General features: G+C 51.4%; 2 protein-coding genes across 3 annotated transcripts in view; one reads left to right on the plus strand and one right to left on the minus strand.

Annotated features, from left to right (window-relative positions):
* The window catches only part of NUP54 (nucleoporin 54), a 32,509-nt gene extending 26,695 nt beyond the window's left edge, over positions 1 to 5,814 (minus strand). The window contains exons 1-2 of one of the 2 annotated variants that reach the window (XM_038759691.1): positions 5,745 to 5,814; positions 4,453 to 4,614 (exon numbers count right to left, since the gene is read on the minus strand). In XM_038759691.1, coding sequence (XP_038615619.1) covers positions 4,453 to 4,614; positions 5,745 to 5,814 — 232 coding nt within the window. The remainder of the gene's footprint in view (positions 1 to 4,452; positions 4,615 to 5,744) is intronic. The other variant, XM_038759690.1, reaches the window with a different exon arrangement.
* A 9,563-nt stretch (positions 5,815 to 15,377) lies between these two features.
* On the plus strand, positions 15,378 to 20,024 carry LOC119939609 (alveolar macrophage chemotactic factor-like). Its single transcript, XM_038759724.1, has 4 exons — positions 15,378 to 15,570; positions 17,184 to 17,310; positions 18,610 to 18,693; positions 19,562 to 20,024. The coding sequence occupies exons 1-4, from the start codon at positions 15,486 to 15,488 to the stop codon at positions 19,587 to 19,589; spliced, it is 324 nt and encodes a 107-aa protein (XP_038615652.1). The 5' UTR covers positions 15,378 to 15,485; the 3' UTR covers positions 19,590 to 20,024.
* Positions 20,025 to 20,878: the final 854 nt, after the last annotated feature.

The raw sequence follows: 20,878 nt of genomic DNA on the forward strand, positions 1-20,878 counted from the left end.
GCAACATCCTTCACTTCTATGTTACCCCCTCTATAAAATGGGGATTATGTCTCTGAGCCCCATGTGGGACAGGGATCGTGTCCAACCCAACTGTCTTGTATCTGCCCCCGTGCTTAGTGCAGTGCCTGGAACATAGTAAATGCTTAACAAATACTGTTATTATTGTTATGAGCAATATTATTAGTACTACGTGAGGGGCACCTAAAACTGGGCATGGGGCTGCTGTGGCCCGCACTCAATCTAAATGCGGCTTAGGTGCCGAGGGCTACTGGCCAAACTAGCAACAGGTGAAGATTTGGCCCCCCTTCCCCACCCTACCTAGACGTGAAATCAGTTGGCCAGGAAAACTCACTTCTTGGCTCCTATAGTGTCGGTAGTAGAGGGTTATTTTGGCCAAATGTAAACGGTTATGCCAACGTTGCACTGACTGCAGAATTTAAGAGTTATACGTCCTCAGTGGTAGAGTGGGCTTTTCCCCCACATCGCCGACCCACAATATCACATAAGGACGGGAAACTCCTTTCGAAACCCCTCCAAAATCAGCTATACACAAGGATTCTGCTCGGATCTGGGCCACTGTACCCAAACTCCACAAACACCCAAGAAAGTTAGCCTGGAGCCTGTTTAGAGTCAGAACAGCATCACATCCAGCGCTTACAACAGTGCTTTGCACACAGTAAGCGCTTAATAAATGCCATTATTATTATTATTACTATTATTACCACAGCAACCCAGCCAAACAGAGACCCATGTCTGGTTTTTTAAACAGAAGACAGTACAACCAGTAGCTGAGGTCATGCTTTTTTACCTTCAAACGCTGCCACTTTACTTTAACACACCGTATAATGAAAAAATCAGTTAGCTAACATTCCGATACATCAGACCGCAATTACACAAAGGCAAAGCAGGAGAATAATGGAAACAAGTATCCCAGAAGAAACTGGGACATTAATGAAAATGATCTTAGTTTCAAGGAATCAGTGAAAAATCAGTGAAAAAATGAATGAGTGAATCAGGGAAAAATGAGTCTCAGTGCTGAATCAAACACCAGAAAGTTCAATGTAGCCAAAAGAGTTTTGCACAAGGCACGAGGTTGGTCGTCATGCCCTATTACTGCGTAAATTCCAGAACGAGGCTGCATTTTTTATTTGGAATGGGAGTTTTGTGCAATTGCTAAGACAACAATCCAATCAGATGAACACTTGAGACAGACTGCATAGGCACAGAAGAATGTGGTCATTTTACAGAACTGGCAAACCAGTCTTTTTTTGAAGGACTGAGTCCGAATAAATACCACCATTATTAATTATTATTTTACGCTCAAAGTCAGACGAAAACTCCAGACTGCAAACTCGTTACGGGCAGGGAACGTCGCCACTAATTCTGCTGCCCCGTCCTCTCCAAAGCGTTAAGGACGGTGCTCTGCACATAGTAAGCGCTTGATGAATACCATCGATTGAATGATATTGAAATTTAGATGAGGCCAGCTGAATTCGGTGCTACATCAGACGCTAAAGACATTTATGAAACTGCCCTGGGGACACGACCACTCGGGTGAAAGTCCTCATACGGAATGGTAAATGTGTATCCGAGCTGTTGAGGGCACATGGCTTTTCTGGGAGAAACTCTGGACTCCTATAGATGATGGTGGAATTTATTCCACTGTGACTCTTTTGGGATAAGACGACAGGCTTTAAAATCGAGTCCAGATACATTCGACACTCCCAGCTGACACTTCTTTTGGCATTTGGGGCCGTCTGAGAACTAATCCCATTTCCCCCTTTCCCCATCCGCTGAACCAGTAGCTGTAGCATCTGATCAGCGCTAAATGCCAAGGAACGCGCTAAGTCTTTTAGACTGTGAGCCCACTGTTGGGTAGGGACTGTATATGTTGCCAACTTGGACTTCCCAAGCGCTTAGTACAGTGCTCTGCACACAGTAAGCGCTCAATAAATACGATTGATGATTGATTGATTAAGCGCCGGGGGAGACACATGGCAATAAGAGATCCAATGAACCAAGGAAGACGAAAGAGCTGAGGAAATAAAGGACCCGGGACGTATCTGGGTCAGCGGAGAAGGCAGAAATTAACGACAGCAACTTGGTGAAGGGAAAAACAGAACAGAGAGCTGCCGGTTTGATGCCACTCATTGGAGATGTGTTTCTCCGGCGAAGCCAGTATGAAGCAGCGATGATGATTAGTGAAATATTTTCACACAGATGCGGAAAAGATAATAATGGCATTTATTAAGCGCTTACTATGTGCAAAGCACTGTTCTAAGCGCTGGGAAAGTTACAAACTGATCAGGTTGTCCCACGGGGGGCTCACAGTCTTAATCCTCATTTTACAGATGAGGGAACTGAGGCCCGGAGAAATGAAGTAACCTGCCCAAAGACACACAACTGACAAGTGGCGGAGCCGGGATTTGAACCCATGACCTCTGACTCCAAAGCCCGGGCTCTTTCCACTGAGCCACGCTGCTTCGATTAAAAGATGAGACACCTGACTGACTGCAGCAGCCCAGGAACCTAAGGCACAACGGGCCCTCTTGGAGATCATCGCCATGCCGGGGCTACCGCCCGTCAACGCGTCGATGCCCGCCGGGCAATCCTTCGGATTGAGGATGGCGTTCGAGGCCAGATCACCGTGGTATCTGTTTGGCGCTTACTACATGCCACGCGGGGTGGATCTGAGATAGCCCACTCCGTGGGCCTCTTTTGCTCTTAAAGCCGCACCATCGTCCGGAAGACAAGGGAGCGGCACGGGCCATTCCGGCCGAGCGCTTTGAGCTCTGGGGCGTCTCGGGCCCAAATGGAGGGGGGCTGCCCTACGTCTGATGGGTGGGTCGGGGGGATTCTTGGCCCGCTGCTGCCTGGATGGATGGCTCACACCCGTCTCCATGTTTTGTTTTGCCATCTGTCTCCCCCTTCTAGACTGTGAGCCCGTCGCAGAGGAGGAACCACCTCTATACCTTGCCGACTTGTACCCCCCAAGCGCTCAGTACAGCGCTCTGCACACAGGAAGCGTTCAATAAAAACGACAGAATGAATGAATTTTCCCTCTCCTCCTCCCCATCCCCACCTCCTTCCCCTCCACACAGCACCTGTGTATGTTTGTAAAGATTTATATCACTGTTTATTTTACCTGTACATATTTACTATTCTGTTTAATAATAATGATAATGATGGCATTTATTAAGCGCGTACTATGTGCAAAGCACTGTTCCAAGCGCTGGGGAGGTGACAAGGTGATGAGGTTGTCCCACGGGGGGCTCCTAATCTTAATCCCCATTTTACGGATGAGGTAACTGAGGCCCGGAGAAGTGAAGTGACATGCCCAAAGTCACACAGCTGACAATTGGCGGAGCCGGGATTTGAACCCCTGACCTCTGACTCCAAAGCCCGGGCTCTTTCCGCTGAGCCACGCTGCTTCTCTAGTTAATGATGTGCATTAACCGTGCAGCCGTATTTAGTTAATGATGTGCACTTAGCTTTAATTCTACTTGTTCTGACGACTTGTTCTCTCCTCCGAGCGCCGCCATAGACGCCCTCTGCTTCCACCCCCACCCACTTAAGCGACCTTCCTTATAGTGCTCCCCAACCCCCCTTCCCGGTCCGGACTGACTCCCTCCCACCACCCCGGGAAAAAGGCCCTTGTTGTCACCAAGTTACATTAACGACAACCTCATTCGCACCTACTCAGCCTTCCTGTCCCGCCATCGACCCCCGGCCCACGTCCTCCCCCGGGGCCTGGAATGCTCTCCCTCTGGCCATCCGCCAAGCTAGCTCTCTTCCTCCCTTCAAGGCCCTACTGAGAGCTCATCTCCTCCAGGAGGCCTTCCCAGACTGAGCCCCTTCCTTCCTCTCCCCCTTGTCCCCCTCTCCATCCCCCGCATCTTACCTCCTTCCCTTCCCCACAGCACCTGTATATACGTATATATGATTGTACATATTTATTACTCTATTTATTTATTTTACTTGTACCTATCCATTCTATTTATTTTATTTTGTTAGTATGTTTGGTTTTGTTCTCTGTCTCCCCCTTCTAGACTGTGAGCCCACTGATGGGTAGGGACTGTCTCTATATGTTGCCAATTTGTACTTCCCAAGCGCTTAGTACAGTGCTCTGCACATAGTAAGCGCTCAATAAATACGATTGATGATGATGATGACTTGACACCCGTCTCCGTGTTTTGTTTTGTGGTCCGTCTCTCCCTTTCTAATAATAATAATAATGGCATTTATTAAGCGCTTACTATGTGCAAAGCACTGTTCTGGACTGCGAGCCCGTCGTCGGGTAGGGACCGTCTCTATCTGCTGCCGACTTGGGACTCCCCAAGCGCTTAGGCCAGCGCTCCGCACACGGGAAGCGTTCAATCAGTACGACTGGATGGACGGACGGACGGATGGATGGATGGATGGATCGATGGATGGATGGATGGGGGCGTCTACCTGCGGTGGCCAGGCTGTTACCGAAATTGAAGGGGGGCGCCGAGGTGGTGGCCACACCGAAACTCCCAATGTTAAAGTTGACGGCGGGGTTTGCGGCTAGGCCGAAACCCCCAAAATTAAACCCGCTGGCGGGGGGGTTGGTGGCCTCGAGCCCCCCGAATCCTGGCGGGCGGGAGAAGGCGGGGGGAGGGAGCGAGGAGACGGAGACAGGGACAGAGAAAAGGAGAAGTTAGGCCGAAGCAACATGGCGGAGGCTGAGGGAGGGAAGGAGCACGTGCCTCCCCTTCCCCTCGCGCATGCGCGACCGCCCCCCCCCCACCCGTCGAGGCCCAGGGCGGGAAGGGGCACGTAGCCCCCTCCCTCGCGCTTGCGCAGTCGGCCCCTCCGCCAAGAGGGCCCACGTGGTCCGTTCACTCGCGCATGCGCAGCCGCCCCCCTCGTCGAGGGCGGGAAGGGGCACGCGGCCCCCTCCATCGCGCTTGCGCAGTCGGCCCCTCCGTCGACGGCGCACGTGGCCCGTCCCCTCGCGCATGCGCAGCCGCCCCCGGCCGAGGGCGGGATGGGGCACGCGGCCCCCCTCTCGCGCATGCGCAGCCGCCTCCTGGCCCCTCCGCCGAGGCCGGCAAGGGGTACGAGGCCCCCTCCCTTCGCGCATGCGCAGCCCCCCCCCCCGCCGAGGACGGGAAGGGGCACGTGCAAAGTCCTTCCCTCGCGCATGCGCGACTGCCGCCCCCCACCCCCCCGCGAGGCCGGGAAGGGGCACGTGCATCGGCTTTCCATCGCGCATGCGCCCCCCCCCAACGAGAAGCACCGTGGCTCAGTGAAAAGAGCCCGGGCTTCGGAGTCAGAGGTCACGGGTTCGAATCCCGCTCCACCACATGACGGCTGTGTGACCTGGGGCAAGTCACTTAGCTTCTCTGATCCTCAGTTACCTCATCCGTAAAATGGGGATTAAGACTGTGAGCCCCACGTGGGACAACCTGATCACCTTCTATCCCCCCCAGCGCTTAGAACAGTGCTCTACACATAGAAAGCGCTTAACAAATGCCATCATTATTATAAAGAGCACGTGCCTCCCCTACCATCGCGCACGCGCGGCCGCCCTCCGCCGAGGCCGGGCACGCGTCCCCTCCCCTCGCGCATGCGCAGCCTCGCCGCCCTGGGGTCGAGAAGGGGCACTTGGTCCCTTCCCTCGCGCATGCGCGGCCGACCCGGCCCAGCCCTCCCCGGCCGCGCAGGCGCACTGCCTTCCCCTGGTCCCTCCCGAAGCGGTCGGTTGGGGCCGGACTCACCGGCGGGAGCGGCTGTGGCGGCGGCAGCAGCGGCCGCGGTGCCCGCGGGGGCCCCGAAGTTGAAAGCCATGGCGCCGCCGCTCGGGGGTCCCCGCCGCCGCCGGGTCCGGCCGGGAAACCGTCACCCGGAACTAGACCGTTCCGTCCTCTCCGCGGTCCGCCCTCCCCGGCCTCCGCGCATGCGCGCGCTGGTTCCCTAGCAACGGCGGCTTCCGGTGGGGGGGGGCGGTTCAGGGCGAGAGTTGGCGCCTCACGCGGCCTTCCCACAAGGCCTAGCGGCGCGCTGGGGCTCAAGTTCAGTCACTCAATTATTCATTCATTGTCGTATTTATTGATCGCTTGCTGTGTGCAGAGCAATCAATCAATCAATAAATCGTATTTATTGAGCTACTACTGTGTGCAGAGCACTGTACTAAGCGCTTGGGAAGTCCAAGTCGGCAACATCTAGAGACGGTCCCCACCCAACAGTGGGCTCACAGCCTAGAAGGGGGAGACAGACGACAAAACAAAACATATTAACAAAATAAAATCAATGGAATAGTTAATATGTACAAGTAAAATAAAATAAGCGCTTACTATGTGCAGAGCACTGTACTAAGTGCTTGGGAAGACCAAGTTGGCAACCAATAGAGACGGTCCCTACCCAACAGCGGGCTCACAGTCTAGGAGGGAGAGACGGACGACGAAACAAAACATTAACAAAATAAAATCAATAGAATAGTTAATATGTACAAGTAAAATAAAATAAGAGCTTACTGTGTGCAGAGCACTGGACTATGCACTTGGGAAGTCCAAGTTGGCAACCAATAGAGATGGTCCCTACCCAACAGCGGGCTCACAGGCTAGAAGGGGGAGACAGACGACAAAACAAAACACATTAACAAAATAAAATAAATAGAATAAATATGTACAAGTAAAATAAAATAAGCGCTTACTGTGTGCAGAGCACTGGACTAAGCGCTTGGGAAGTCCAAGTTGGCAACATCTAGAGACGGTCCCTACCCACCAGCGGGCTTACAGTCTAGAAGGGGGAGACGGACGACAAAACAAAACATATTAACAAAATAAAGTAAATAGAATAGTAAATATGTGTAGGACTGAAATGTATATATATGTGCATATATGTACATATATATTGTATATGTACAATGTAACTATGTACAATAAATATGTAAAATATGTGACTTGCCCACGATCACAAAGCGGGCAAGTGGCAGAGGCAAGCTTAGAACCCACGCCCTTCCATCCTATTTATTGAGCGCTTACTGGGTGCAGAGCACTGGACTGAGCGCTTGGAGAGTCCAAGTCGGCAACAGATATTCGTTCATTCATTGAATCGTATTTATTGAGCGCTTCCTGTGTGCAGAGCACTGTACTAAGTGCTTGGGAAGTACAAGTTGGCAGCATATAGAGAAGGTCCCTACCCAACAGCGGGCTCACAGTAGCGGTCAATCAATCAAACAATCAATCAATCAATCATATTTATTGAGCGCTTACTGTGTGCAGAGCACCGGACTAAGCGCTTGGGAAGTACAAGTTGGCAACATATAGAGACAGTCCCTACCCAACAGCGGGCTTACAGTCTAGAAAGGGGAGACAGACAACAAAACAAAACGTATTAACAAAATAAAATAAATAGAATAGTAAATATGTACATGTAAAATAAATAGAGTAATAACTATGTACAAACATATACATAGTGACTTGAATATAAATAGCACACCCCTCTAAATGTTTATCACAACCAAAAATTTGGTAACCCAGTTTTCTGGATATAATAATAATGATAATGGCATTTATTAAGCGCTTACAATGTGCAAAGCACTGTTCTAAGCACTGGGGAGGTTACAAGGTAATCAGCGTGGCTCAGTGGAAAGAGCCCGGGCCTGCGAGTCAGAGGTCATGGGTTCTAATCCCTGCTACGCCGCTTGTCAGCTGTGTGACTTTGGGCAACTCACTTCACTTCTCTGGGCCTCAGTTATCTCATCTGTATAATGGGGATTAAGATTATGAGCCCCACGTGGGACAACCTCATCACCTTGTATCCTCCCCAGCGCTTAGAACAGTGCTTTGCACATAGTAAGCGCTTAACAAATGCCAAAATCATTCCCCTTCTAGACTGTGAGCCCGCTGTTGGGTAGGGACCGTCTCCATATGTTGCCAACTTGTACTTCCCAAGTGCTTAGTACAGTGCTCTGCACACAGTAAGCGCTCAATAAATACAACTGAATGAATGAATGCTTTGCGCATAGTAAGCGCTTAGCAAATGCCACCATCAATCAATCAATCAATCGTATTTATTGAGCGCTTACTATGTGCAGAGCACTGTACTAAGCGCTTGGGAAGTACAAATTGGAAGTACATCATTCTTATTAATAGCTACAATTGAATGAATGAATGACTGGCACATATTAATTCATTCATTCAATCGTATTTATTGAGTGTTTACTGAGTGCAAAGCACTGTACTACGCATTGGGGAGAGGACAGTACAACAACAGACACAGTCCCTGCCCATGCCGACTTATTCTTCCCAAATGCTTAGTCCAGTGCTCTGCACACAGTAAGCGCTCAATAAATACGACAGAATGAATGAATGAATGTTTTGCACATAGTAAGCGCTTAACAAATGCCACCATCATTCTTATTACTAGCTACGATTGAATGAATGAATAAATAGGATTGAATGAATGAATGACTGGCACATATTAATTCATTCATTCAATCGTATTTATTGAGTGTTTACTGAGTGCAAAGCACTGTACTATGCATTTGGGAGAGGACAGTACAACAACAGACACAGTCCCTGCCCATGCCGACTTATTCTTCCCAAGCGCTTAGTCCAGTGCTCTGCACACAGTAAGCGCTCAATAAATACAATTGAATGAATGAATGAATGCTCTGCACATAGTAAGCGCTTAGCAAATGCCACCGTCATTCTTATTAATAGCTACAATTGAATGAATGAATAAATAGGATTGAATGAATGACTGGCACATATTAATTCATTCATTCAATCGTATTTAGTGAGTGTTTACTGAGTGCAAAGCACTGTACTACGCATTTGGGAGAGGACAGTACAACAACAGACACAGTCCCTGCCCATGCCGACTTATTCTTCCCAAGCGCTTAGTCCAGTGCTCTGCACACAGTAAGCGCTCAATAAATACGATTGAATGAATGAATAGCGAGCTCACATACTAAGGGCCAAACAATTATTATAATGATCAGAACAGTGGTCCGTTTATTGTAAATCCCCAGTACAGCTCTCTATGCAGAGTAGACGGCTAATACAGTGCTCCGCACCCCAGTAGATGCTCAGTTCAGCCCCCTCCACACAGTTGGCACCCAGGCTCACAGAGGGCTCCGCTTCCCGGAAATCAGAATAAATCCAGCAGGGCCGGGCTGGCTCAGCATCGTTTAACCAGCCGTTCCTGGAATTCCCCAGGGTGACTTGGCGGTCTCCGATTTCCTCTAAATCCCGGCTGCTCTGTAGCAGTCAGTCATTCATTCATTCAATCGGATTTATTGAGCGCTTCCTGTGTGCAGAGCACTGGACTAAGCGCTTGGGAAGTCCAAGTTGGCAGCATAAAGAGACGGTCCCTACCCAACAGTGGGCTCACAGTGGCAGTCAATCAATCAATCAATCAATCAATCAATCGTATTTATTGAGCGCTTACTGTGTGCAGAGCACTGGACTAAGCGCTTGGGAAGTACAAGTTGGCAACATATAGAGACAGTCCCTACCCAACAGTGGGCTCACAGTAGCGGTCAATCAATCAATCAATCAATCAATTGTATTTATTGAGCGCTTACTGTGTGCAGAGCACTGGACTAAGCGCTTGGGAAGTCCAAGTTGGCAGCATCTAGAGACGGTCCCTACCCAACAGTGGGCTCACAGTCTAAAAGGGGGAGACAGAGAACAAAACCAAACATACTAACAAAATAAAATAAATAGAATAGAATAGATATGTACAAGTAAAATAAATAAATAAATAGAGCAATAAATATGTACAACCATATATACATATATACAGGTGCTGTGGGGAAGGGAAGGAGGTAAGATGGGGGGATGAAGGGGGGACGAGGGGGAGAGGAAGGAAGGGGCTCAGTCTGGGAAGGCCTCCTGGAGGAGGTGAGCTCTCAGTAGGGTCTTGAAGGGAGGAAGAGAGCCAGCTTGGCGGAGGGGCAGAGGGAGGCCATTCCAGGCCCGGGGGAGGACGTGGGCCGGGGGTCGACGGCAGGACAGGCGAGAATGAGGCCTAACGGTGAGGAGATTAGCGGCGGAGGAGCGGAGGGTGCGGGCTGGGCTGAAGAAGGAAAGAAGGGAGGGGAGGAAGGAGGGGGCGAGGGGATGGATGGACAGCCTGGAAGCCCAGGGGGAGGAGTTTCTGCCTGATTGATTGGTAGCCACTGGAGATTTTTGAGGAGGGGAGTGATATGCCCAGAGCATTTCTGGACAAAGACAATCCGGGCAGCGACATGAAGTATGGATTGAAATGGGGAGAGACATGAGGATGGGCGATCAGAGAGAAGGTCCCCGGAGTCCGGTCGGCGGAGAACGGACACGTGTCCCCATCCCCGGCCTGGTGGCCTCGACCGCTCCGGCTCCGACCACTCCATGACCCTTCCCGTCGGGGAGCCCGGACGGGGACAGGCAGAAGGTTAAAAATCTCCCGACCATCCGGCCGTCCATCCTCCCTCCTCTCCTCCCCGCTCCTTGGGATCCCAGTGGGAAAGGCCCAGGCGTTTGGGACACCGCCCTGGGACCTTGTCCTCCCCACGGCGGTGGAGTCGGGGGGCTTCGTTCACTCATTCAATCATTCAATCGTATTTATTGAGTGCTTACTGTGTACAGAGCACTGGACTAAGCGCTTGGGAAGTACAAGTCGGCGACAAATAGAGACAATCCCCACCCGCCAATGGGCTCACACCATCCCCCCATCTTACCTCCTTCCCTTCCCCACAGCACCTGTATATATGTATATATGTTTGTACAGATTTATTACTCTATTTATTTATTTATTTTACTTGTATATATCTATTCTATTTATTTTATTTTGTTAGTATGTTTGGGTCTGTTCTCTGTCTCCCCCTTTTAGACTGTGAGCCCACTGTTGGGCAGGGACTGTCTCTATATGTTGCCAACTTGTACTTCCCAGGCGTTTAGTACAGTGCTCTGCACACAGTAAGCGCTCAATAAATATGATTGATTGATTGATTGATTAGAAGAGGTCATGGGTTCTAATCCCAGCTCCGCCTCTTGTCAGCTGTGTGACTCTGGGCAAGTCACTTCACTTCTCTGAGCATAAGTGACCTCATCTGTGTGAGCCCCTCGTGGGACAACCTGATCACCTTGTATCCCCCCTAGCACTTAGAACGGGGCTTCACACATAATAATAATAATAATGGCATTTATTAAGCGCTTACTATGTGCAAAGCACTGTTCTAAGCGCTGGGGGGGATACAAGGTGATCAGGTTGTCCCACGGGGGGCTCACAGTCTTCACCCCCATTTTCCAGATGAGGGAACTGAGGCCCAGAGAAGTGAAGTGACTTGCCCAAAGTCACACAGATGACAAGTGGCGGAGGCGGAATTTGAACCCATGACCTCTGACTCCAAAGCCCGGGCTCTTTCCACTGAGCCATGCTGCTTCTCTGGAGCACATTATTATGTGCTTCTCTGCCACATAATAACGATGGCATTTAATGATGGCATTTATTAAGCGCTTACTATGTGCAAAGCACTGTTCTAAGTGCTGGGGTGGTTACAAGGTGATCAGGTTGTCCCACGGGGGGCTCACAGTCTTCATCCCCCTTTAATAAATGAGGTAACTGAGGCCCAGAGAAGTGAGGTGACTTGCCCAAAGTCACCCAGCTGACAGTTGGCAGAGCCTTGATTTGAACCCATGACCTCTGACTCCAAAGCCCGGGCTCTTTCCACTGAGCCACGCTGCTTCTCACACAGTAAGCGCTTAGCGAATGCCCTCATTATTCTTATTAGCAGAGGAGAGACAGACAACGAAACAAACCAAGTAGACAGGCACCAGTATAAATAGAATTATGGCTACCTACACATCAGGGACTGTCTCTATATGTTGCCAACTTTTTTTTTTTGATGGCATTTATTAAGCGCTTACTATGTGCAAAGCACTGTTCTAAGCGCTGGGGAGGTTACAAGGTGATCAGGCTGTCCCACGGGGGGCTCACAGTCTTCATCCCCATTTTACAGATGAGGGAACTGAGGCCCAGAGAAGTGAAGTGACTGGCCCAAAGTCACACAGTCGACAATTGGCAGAGCCGGGATTTGAACCCCTGACCTCTGACTCCGAAGCCCGGGCTCTTTCCAAAGCCCGCGCTCTTTCCACTGAGCCACGCTGCTTCTCATATAGAGACGGTCAATCAATCAATCAATCAATCAATCAATCGTATTTATTGAGCGCTTACTGCGTGCAGAGCACTGGACTAAGCGCTTCCCAAGTTCTTGGGAAGAACTTGTACTTCCCAAGCGCTTAGTACAGTGCTCTGCACACAGCAAGCACTCAATAAATACGACTGATTGATTAATAAGATAAATAGAATAGTAAAAATGTACAAATAGACAGAAAGGCTGTGGGGAGGGGAGGAGGAGCAGAGGAAAAGGGGGGCTTCAGGGGAAGGGTGGTCTCGCCCTTGGCCTGCGACGAGGAAGGGGCCCTTCTCCAAATCCAGGCTTTCGCTCCCGCTTCTCCAGCGGAGACTCTCGGAGCGACTTTCGATTTCCCCGCTCTCCGTTCCCTTTCCCCTCATGGAAGAGGAAACACTCCCTGCTGATCTGCAGTTGAAGGAAAAAATCCCCTAGTCTTGACCTGGTGCCTCTGATTCTGGGTTACGAAATGAATTTTTCCACCACGGGTGGTTTGGCTTTTTTTTTTTTTTTATGGTGTTTGTTAAATGCTCACTATTTTTTTTATGGTGTTTAAAGTGCTCACTATGTGCCAGGCACTGATGTAGATTCCTCGCACGGAGGGATGGGGTTCTTCCCCCATTCCCGCAGATCCTGTTCTCCTAAACCCTCGGAGCCAACAGCCACCAGGCAACCAAGTTGAACCCTGAACTTGAACCCCAAGTTGAACTGCGCCTCAGTTACCTCATCTGGAAAATGGGGATGAGACTGGGAGCCCCCCGTGGGACAACCCGATCACCTTGTAACTTCCCCAGTGCTTAGAACAGTGCTTTGCACATAGTAAGCGCTTAATAAATGCCATTATTATATTATTATTATGGGGCTCACAACTCTCGCCCATGTTTTCCCACCCTGGCTTCCCATGTCCCTCCAAAGCAAACAAAAAACTCCTGCCATCCTCTCTCCCGCCTCCATCCCCTCTCTCAAACTAATCCCAATTAGGAAGCCCTTGGCTCAGTGGAAAAGAGCCCGGGCATTGGAGTCAGCGGTCATGGGTTCAAATCCCGGCTCTGCCAACTGTCAGCTGGGTGACTTTGGGCGAGTCACTTCACTTCTCTGGGCCTCAGTTCCCTCATCTGGAAAATGGGGATTGACTGTGAGCCCCCCGTGGGACAACCTGATCACCTTGTATCCCTCCTGCGCTTAGAACAGTGCTTTGCACGTAGTAAGCGCTTAATAAATGCCATCATTATTTATTTATTTATTATTTCCTCCCCAAATCTGACCGGCCACAGGCTCTCCCCACCTTCTAAAATCCCACCTCCTCTAACAAGCCTTCCCTGATTGACTTCCCAGGAGCCTAAACCATACGGAACCAGCAGCCCACCTTAAGCGCTTCTTTATTTTGATGACTCCAGAAGGAAATATTTTTGTTTCTCTACTCATCATCATCATCAATCGTATTTATTGAGCGCTTACTATGTGCAAAGCACTGTACTAAGCGCTTGGGAAGTACAAATTGGCAACATATAGAGACGGTCCCTACCCAACAGTGGGCTCACGGTCTAAAAGAGGGAGACAGAGAACAAAACCAAACATACTTGATGGTGCAAGTTCTTTCAGGTTAAGGGATTTGCCACGTCTTCCTGCTGTGCTTCCCAAGCGCTTATTACGGTGCGTTCCACCAACTGGACATTTAATAATAGTAATAATAGCAATTCATAATGATTATAGTATTCGTTAAGCACTTAATAATAATAATAATAATGGCATTTGTTAAGCGCTTACTATGTGCGGAGCACTGTTCTAAGCGCTGGGGGGGATACAAGGTGATCAAGTTTTAGACTTTTTAGACTGTGAGCCCACTGTTGGGTAGGGACCGTCTCTATATGTTGCCAACTTGTACTTCCCAAGCGCTTAGTACAGTGCTCCGCACACAGTAAGCGCTCAATAAATACAATTGATTGATCGATTGATCAAGTTGTCCCACGGGGGGCTCACAGTCTTAATCCCCATTTTACAGATGAGGTCACTGAGGGTCAGAGAAGTGAAGTGACTTCCCCGAGGTCACACAGCAGACATGTGGCGGAGCCGGGATTCGAACCCATGACCTCTGACTTATTATGTCCCAGTCACTGTTAGTGTAGTAAATATGCTCACTACTGGAAGGGAAGGCTGAGGACCTGTGATGGCCTCCGACATCTATGACAGGACATTGACAGAGAAGCAGCGTGGCTCGGTGGAAAGAGCCCGGGCTTGGGAGTCAGAGGTCACGGGTTCTAATCCAGGCTCCGCCACATGTCTGCTGTGTGACCTTGGGCGAGTCACTTCACTTCTTTGAGCCTCAGTTACCTCATCTGGAAAATGGGGATGAAGACTGTGAGCCCCAACGTGGGACAACCTGATCACCTTGTATCCCCCCCAGCGCTTAGAACAGTGCTTTGCACATAGTAAGTGCTTAACAAATGCCATTATTATTATTATTATTATTATTATTAATGACAAGTGCTTCTCTGTTTCCACAAGAGGGAAGGGGCTGACACTGCGGGAAGAAGGATTGGGCTAGATGGCAAGAAGAACTACCACTAATAGTGGGTAGGCACTGCAGTCTATTCCAGGGAAGACTGAGGAATCTCCTCTGAAAATTTTAAACCAGCGGGCTGGTAAGATCAGGAGCGGAAGGATGGAGAGAATGAATCCAGCGCTTAGAACAGTGCTTTGCACGAAGTAAGCGCTTAACACCGTCTTCTAGACTGTGAGCCCACTGTTGGATAGGGACCGTCTCTATATGTTGCCAACTTGGACTTCCCAAGCGCTTAGTCCAGTGCTCTGCACACAGTAAGCCCTCAATAAATACGATTGATTGGTTGATTGATGAACAGATACCATTATTATTATTATTATTATTAATGCCATTGGCCTCTTCTTGACCAAGGAGACAGTGAATTTGGCTCTCGTTCCTCATTCGTTGCTCATCGTGTCCCTCCTATAGGGAAATGAAAGCGTCCCAGAACTGGTTTTGGAGATGATTTAAGGTCTCTGGCTAAACCTCCATCCCCTTGCGTGGGCGTCCTGGGAGAAAATGAAACCTGACTTGACTGCCCTCCGTTAACCAGGGGATTGCCCCTACGGGAGAAGGCACATGGGTAGAAACCTTGACTCTGTCCTCCTTTGGGACTTCCCCGCTTCTCCTCCGAGGGAAGGGTTGTCTCAGAGCCAGCAATGTCCGGCCAATCAGCGTGGAGGAGGGAAACGGCGAGCCCCATAAATTGGTGGGGCTCCGACAGACGCCTCAGCCTCTGGACCCCAGAGAGCCCCAAACTCCGGAGAGGAGGCCGAGCCCAGAGGGAGCAGCGGCATGGCCCGAGCCGGAGCCGCCCCGGTCCTCCTCCTCCTCCTCCTCGGCGTCCCGCTCCTCACGCTGGCGCCGACCATCGTCCGAGGTCAGGCCGGGGCTGCCCCCCATCCCTGAGGGGGCTCAAGTGGCCCAGAGGGTCAGCACCCCATGGACCAGGGACAAGGGGAAGGGATGGGACTGCTGACCGGAGCAGGGAGGGACCGTTCTCTGCCCGCTGTTGGTTTAGGGAAAGGGCCAAAGTCCTTGGGTTGAACTGCCAAGCCCCTGGGTTCAGCTGCCCTGAGGGGACGGGCTGCCCTGAGGGCAGAATTGGCATCCACTGGGGGGATTCACCCTCTGCCTCGTCTTAATAATCCAGCAGAAACTCCTCCCGCTGGGCTTCCAGGCTGTCCATCCATCCCCTGGCCCCCTCCTACCTCACCTCCCTTCTCTCCTTCTCCAGCCCAGCCCGCACCCTCTGCTCCTCTGCCACCGCTAATCTCCTCACCGTTAGGCCTTGTTCTCGCCTGTCCCGCCATCGACCCCCAGCCCACGTCCTCCCCCGGGCCCGGAATGCCCCCAATCCCTCTGCCCATCCGCCAAGCTCGCTCTCTTCCTCCCTTCAAGGCCCTACTGAGAGCTCACCTCCTCCGGGAGGCCTTCCCAGACTGAGCCCCTTCCTTCCTCTCCCCCTCGCCCCCCTCTCCATCCCACAGCACCTGTATATATGTATATATGTTTGCACATATTCATTACTCTATTTATTTATTTATTTATTCATTTTACTTGTGCCTATCTATTCTATTTATTTTATTTTGTTAGTATGTTTGGTTTTGTTCTCTGTCTCCCCCTTTTAGACTGTGAGCCCACTGTTGGGTAGGGACCGTCTCTATATGTTGCCAATTTGTACTTCCCAAGCGCTTAGTCCAGTGCTCTGCACATAGTAAGCACTCAATAAATACGATTGATGATGATGATGATTAATAATGATGGCATTTATTAAGCGCTTACTATGTGCAAACCACCGTTCTAAGCGCTGAGGAGGCCACAAGGTGATCAGGTTGTTGCCCGGGGGGGCTCACATCTTCATCCCCATTTTACAGATGAGGTAACTGAGGCACAAGGAGGTGAAGTGACTTGCCCAAAGTCACACAGCTAATCGGTGGAGTCACGACCTCTGACTCCAAAGCCCGTGCTCTTTCCACAGAGCCACACTGCTTCCCTAGAGTTACTGCTCCCGAGATGGGTGGGCAGAGGGCAGGACCAGGAGGCCTTCCCAGACTGAGCCCCTTCCTTCCTCTCCCCCTCGTCCCCCTCTCCATCCCCCCCATCTTACCTCCTTCCCTTCCCCACAGCACCTGTATATATGTATATATGTTTGCACATATTTATTACTCTATTTATTCATTTATTTATTTTACTTGTACCTATCTATCCTATTTATTTAATTTTGTTAGTATGTTTGGTTCTGTTCTCTGTCTCCCCCTTTTAGACTGTGAGCCCACTGTTGGGTAGGGACTGTCTCTGTTGCCAATTTGGACTTCCCAAGTGCCTAGTCCAGTGCTCTGCACATAGTAAGCGCTCAATAAATACGATTGATGATGATGATGATGATGACCACCCCTCTTTGGGGACACAAGCCGTCCCTCCCGCCCTTTTCCCCGGCTCTGGCCAGGGTCCCGCTCACCAGCCGGCTCTCTCTCTCCCTCTGCCCCTCAGGATTTCCCATGCTTATGCCCGGACGCTGCCGTTGCCTGGCGTTCAGTGATGGACGCACCCACCCCAGATCCTTCTCCAAACTGGAAGTGTTTCCTGCCAGCCCCTTATGCCAACAAGTCGAGATCATGTGAGTAAAAGGCCCGGCCTGAGCTGCGCAAAACGTTCTCCGGTCCGGGAATGCAGGGGCACAGAGGACCCTGCAGTAGGACCTGAGTTCTAATCCCGGCTTTGCCACTTGATGATGATGGCATTTATTAAGCGCTTACTATGTGCAAAGCACTGTTCTAAGCTCTGGGGAGGTTAGAAGGCGATCAGATTGTCCCATGGGGGCTCATCGTCTTAATCTCTATCTTACAGATGAGGGAACTGAGGCCCAGAGAAGTGAAGTGACTCGCCCAAAGTCACCCTGCTGACGATGGGCGGAGCCGGGATTTGAACCCGTGACCTCTGACTCCAAAGCCCGGGCTCTTTCCACTGCGCCAAGTCACTTCACTTCTCTGGGCCTCAGTTCCCTCTCTAAAATGAGGGTTAAGGCTGCGAGCCTCATGTGGGACAGGGACTGTGTCCAATAATAATAATAATAATGATGGCATTTATTAAGCTCTTACTATGTGCAAAGCACTGTTCTAAGCGCTGGGGTAGATACAAGGTAATCAAGTTGTCCCACATGGGGCTTACAGACTTAATCCCCATTTTCCAGATGAGGGAACTGAGGCCCAGAGAAGTGAAGTGACTTGCCCAAAGTCACACAGCTGACAAGTGGCGGGGCCGGGATTTGAACCCATGACCTCTGACTCCAAAGCCCGAGCTCTTTCCACTGAGCCACGCTGCTTCTCTAATCTGATCTGATCATATCTACTTCAGGGTTTAAAACTGTGCCTGGCGCATAGTAAGTGCTTAAAAATTACCGCGATTATTATTATTATTATTATTATTTCTCCCATCACCATCCCGGGGCCCTCCCACTACGCTGGGGCTTCCCCCTTCTTCCAGGGAGGAGGAGGGAGGAATCCGAGGCGCTCCAGTCCATGGGGGATCCCAGGGTCCCTGGGGAACAGCAAGCCCACTGGATCCGTTTCCCCCAAGATTGCGCTCGTCCAGCCTTCCTTCTTCCACCCGGAAGAGTCATTCATCCATTCAGTCGTATTTATTGAGCACTTACTGTGTGCAGAGCACTGTACAAAGCGCTTGGGAAAGTCCAATACACAATAAACAGTGACATTCCCTGCCCACAACGAGCTCACTGCCCGAGGTGGGCGAGTATTTCTGGCAGGGCCGGCTCCTCTACGGCGGGGAGGGGGGCAAACTGAGGTTCAGAGAGGTTAAGAGGCTCCTCCGGCGTCACGCAGCAGTGGATGGAGGAGTCAGGGCAGACTCGGGAGCGGACCAGGACAGTGGATGTGAGCGTGTGGTTTGTGCCCCGCAGTGTCACCCTGAAAAATGGGAAGACGACGTGTCTGAAGGCCGATTCCCCCAAGGTCAAGAAACTGATGACCATTATAATGAAAAGGTGGGTTTGGGCAGGGGGTGGGCCTGCGTGTGGCCTGCTGGGCTCCCGCCAAGATGGGCATCGCCCGGCCCCGGGGCCGCCCTGACACCTGCAAGGAGAAGCCAGGCGGTCCACCCCTCTTCTCTCCCGCCATTTTGGGGTCTTTTCCACATGAAATGTAAGCCCTTACTAGGTGTCAAACACTGTTCTAAGCGCTGGGATGGACAGAAATTAAGGTGGCCAGCTAGAATCCCTGCCTCCCGGGGGGCTCCCACTTTAAGTAGGAGGGAGAGCGGGCATTCTAGCCCCATTTTGCTGCTGGGGCAGCCGAGGCCCAGAGAAGTAAAGTAAGCTGCCCAGTGTTGGGCAGCGGGCGGCACGTGGCGGCGGGGCAGGATTCAAACCCAGGCCTTGGAGTTGTTTGGGCCGATAGGCCTCAATGTGCCCCATCTGTCATCCGGGTCTCCAGCCTCCCTCAGTCCCTCAGTCGGTCGGTCAGTCGCGTCTTCTGTGGGCAGAGCAGTGTAGTGGGCGGTGGGGAGGGGCGTCTAGAGCAGAGGCTGGGGTTTCCCCTGTTTGTCTCCCCATCCCCTTCCCCCCCAGCCCTACCTCGTTCCCCTCCCCACAGCACCTGTCTATATGTTTGTGCAGATTTATCACCCTATTTATTTGACTTGTACATATTTACTATTCATTTTATTTTGTTAATATGTTTTGTTTAGTTGTCCGTCTTCCCCTTCTAGACTGTGAGCCCGCTGTTGGGCAAGGACCGACTCTATATGTTGCCAACTTGTCCTTCCCAAGCGCTTAGTACAGTGCTCTGCACACGGTAGGCGCTCAGTAAATACGACTGAATGTACTGAATGACCTTCGCCTTGGCCTCCCTCAGGTCGTCGGGATCCGGGCCTCGCGGCTGAGGCGGCAGCGGCCGCCGGGGGGCGCGCGCGGACCCCCCGCCTCCGGCCCGTGACGTCAGAGACAGGCCCCGCCCCCGACGTCTGCGCAGGCGCGGTCCGGCCCGACGAGTCCGGCCCCGCCCACACTGGAGGTGACGTCAGGCTCCGCCCCAGGATGGACCAATCAGAGGACGGGACGCGGTCTAGGGAGCACGCACGCGCGGACACCACGTTCGACCCCGCCCAGCGAGGCGGTGACGTCACCCCCGCCGATCAGGGCCGTCAACTGAGCAGCGCCCCCTTGTGGGCGTGACTGGAGGGGGCGGGGTTTTCACTGCCCAACCGGAAGTCTTGACAAACTCATTCCCAAACCGGATGTGCTGTTGTGTTGTTTAAGGCCCAACTTGGCCTTCCCAAGCGCTTAGTCCAGTGCTCTGCACACAGTGAGCGCTCAATAAATACGATTGAATGAATGAATGAAGGTGGATTGCCCTCCTCGCCCACCTCCCTGCCTCCCTTCTCTCATAGTGATAGCGTTTACCAAGCGCTTACTATGTGCAAAGCACTGTTCTAAGCGCTGGGGAGGTTACAAGGTGATCAGGTTGTCCCACAGGGGGCTCACGGTCTTCATCCCCATTTTCCAGATGAGGGAACTGAGGCCCGGAGAAGTGAAGTGACTTGCCCAAAGTCACATGGCTGACAATTGGCGGAGCTGGGATTTGAACCCATGACCTCTGACTCCAAAGCCCGGGCTCTTTCCACTGAGCCACGCTGCTTCTCAAGACTCCTCCCCATCGGCTTTAAAACCCCCAACCCCCCGACCCCCTCTTACCTCCCCTGGCTCCTCTCCTCCTCCAACCCAGCCCGCACACTTGGCTCCTCCAATTACAATCAATCAATCGTATTTATTGGGCGCTTACTGTGTGCAGAGCACTGTACTAAGCGCTTGGGAAGTCCAAGTTGGCAACATATAGAGACGGTCCCTACCCCACAGTGGGCTCACAGTCTAGAAGGCAGAATTACAAACTTCTCCCTGGGCCTCCATCTCCTCTACCTCACCGCCGGCCTCTCAGCCACATCCTCCCTCTGGCCTGGAACGCCCTCCCTCCTCAAATCCAACCATTGCTCTCCCCAATCTTCAAGGCATAAAAAGGACACCTCCTCCAGGAGGCCTTCCCTCCTTTCCTCTTCTCCCAAATTGCTCCCTTTAGTCATCCCCCCTCTTCCCAGCCCCACACCACTTACGAACATATCTGTGAACATTTATTTATATTAATGCCTCTATGTACTGTAAGCTTTGTTGTGAGCAG

This window comes from Tachyglossus aculeatus, chromosome 17 (assembly GCF_015852505.1).
Source record: "Tachyglossus aculeatus isolate mTacAcu1 chromosome 17, mTacAcu1.pri, whole genome shotgun sequence".
Lineage (NCBI taxonomy): Eukaryota > Metazoa > Chordata > Mammalia > Monotremata > Tachyglossidae > Tachyglossus > Tachyglossus aculeatus.

Coding starts and splice junctions, on each gene's coding strand:
- LOC119939609 (XM_038759724.1), top strand. CDS start 15,486: ATGGCCCGAGCCGGAGCCGCCCCGGTCCTCCTCCTCCTCCTCCTCGGC. Junction 15,571..17,183: donor GGCGCCGACCATCGTCCGAG/GTCAGGCCGGGG, acceptor TCTGCCCCTCAG/GATTTCCCATGCTTATGCCC. Junction 18,694..19,561: donor ATGACCATTATAATGAAAAG/GTGGGTTTGGGC, acceptor GGCCTCCCTCAG/GTCGTCGGGATCCGGGCCTC.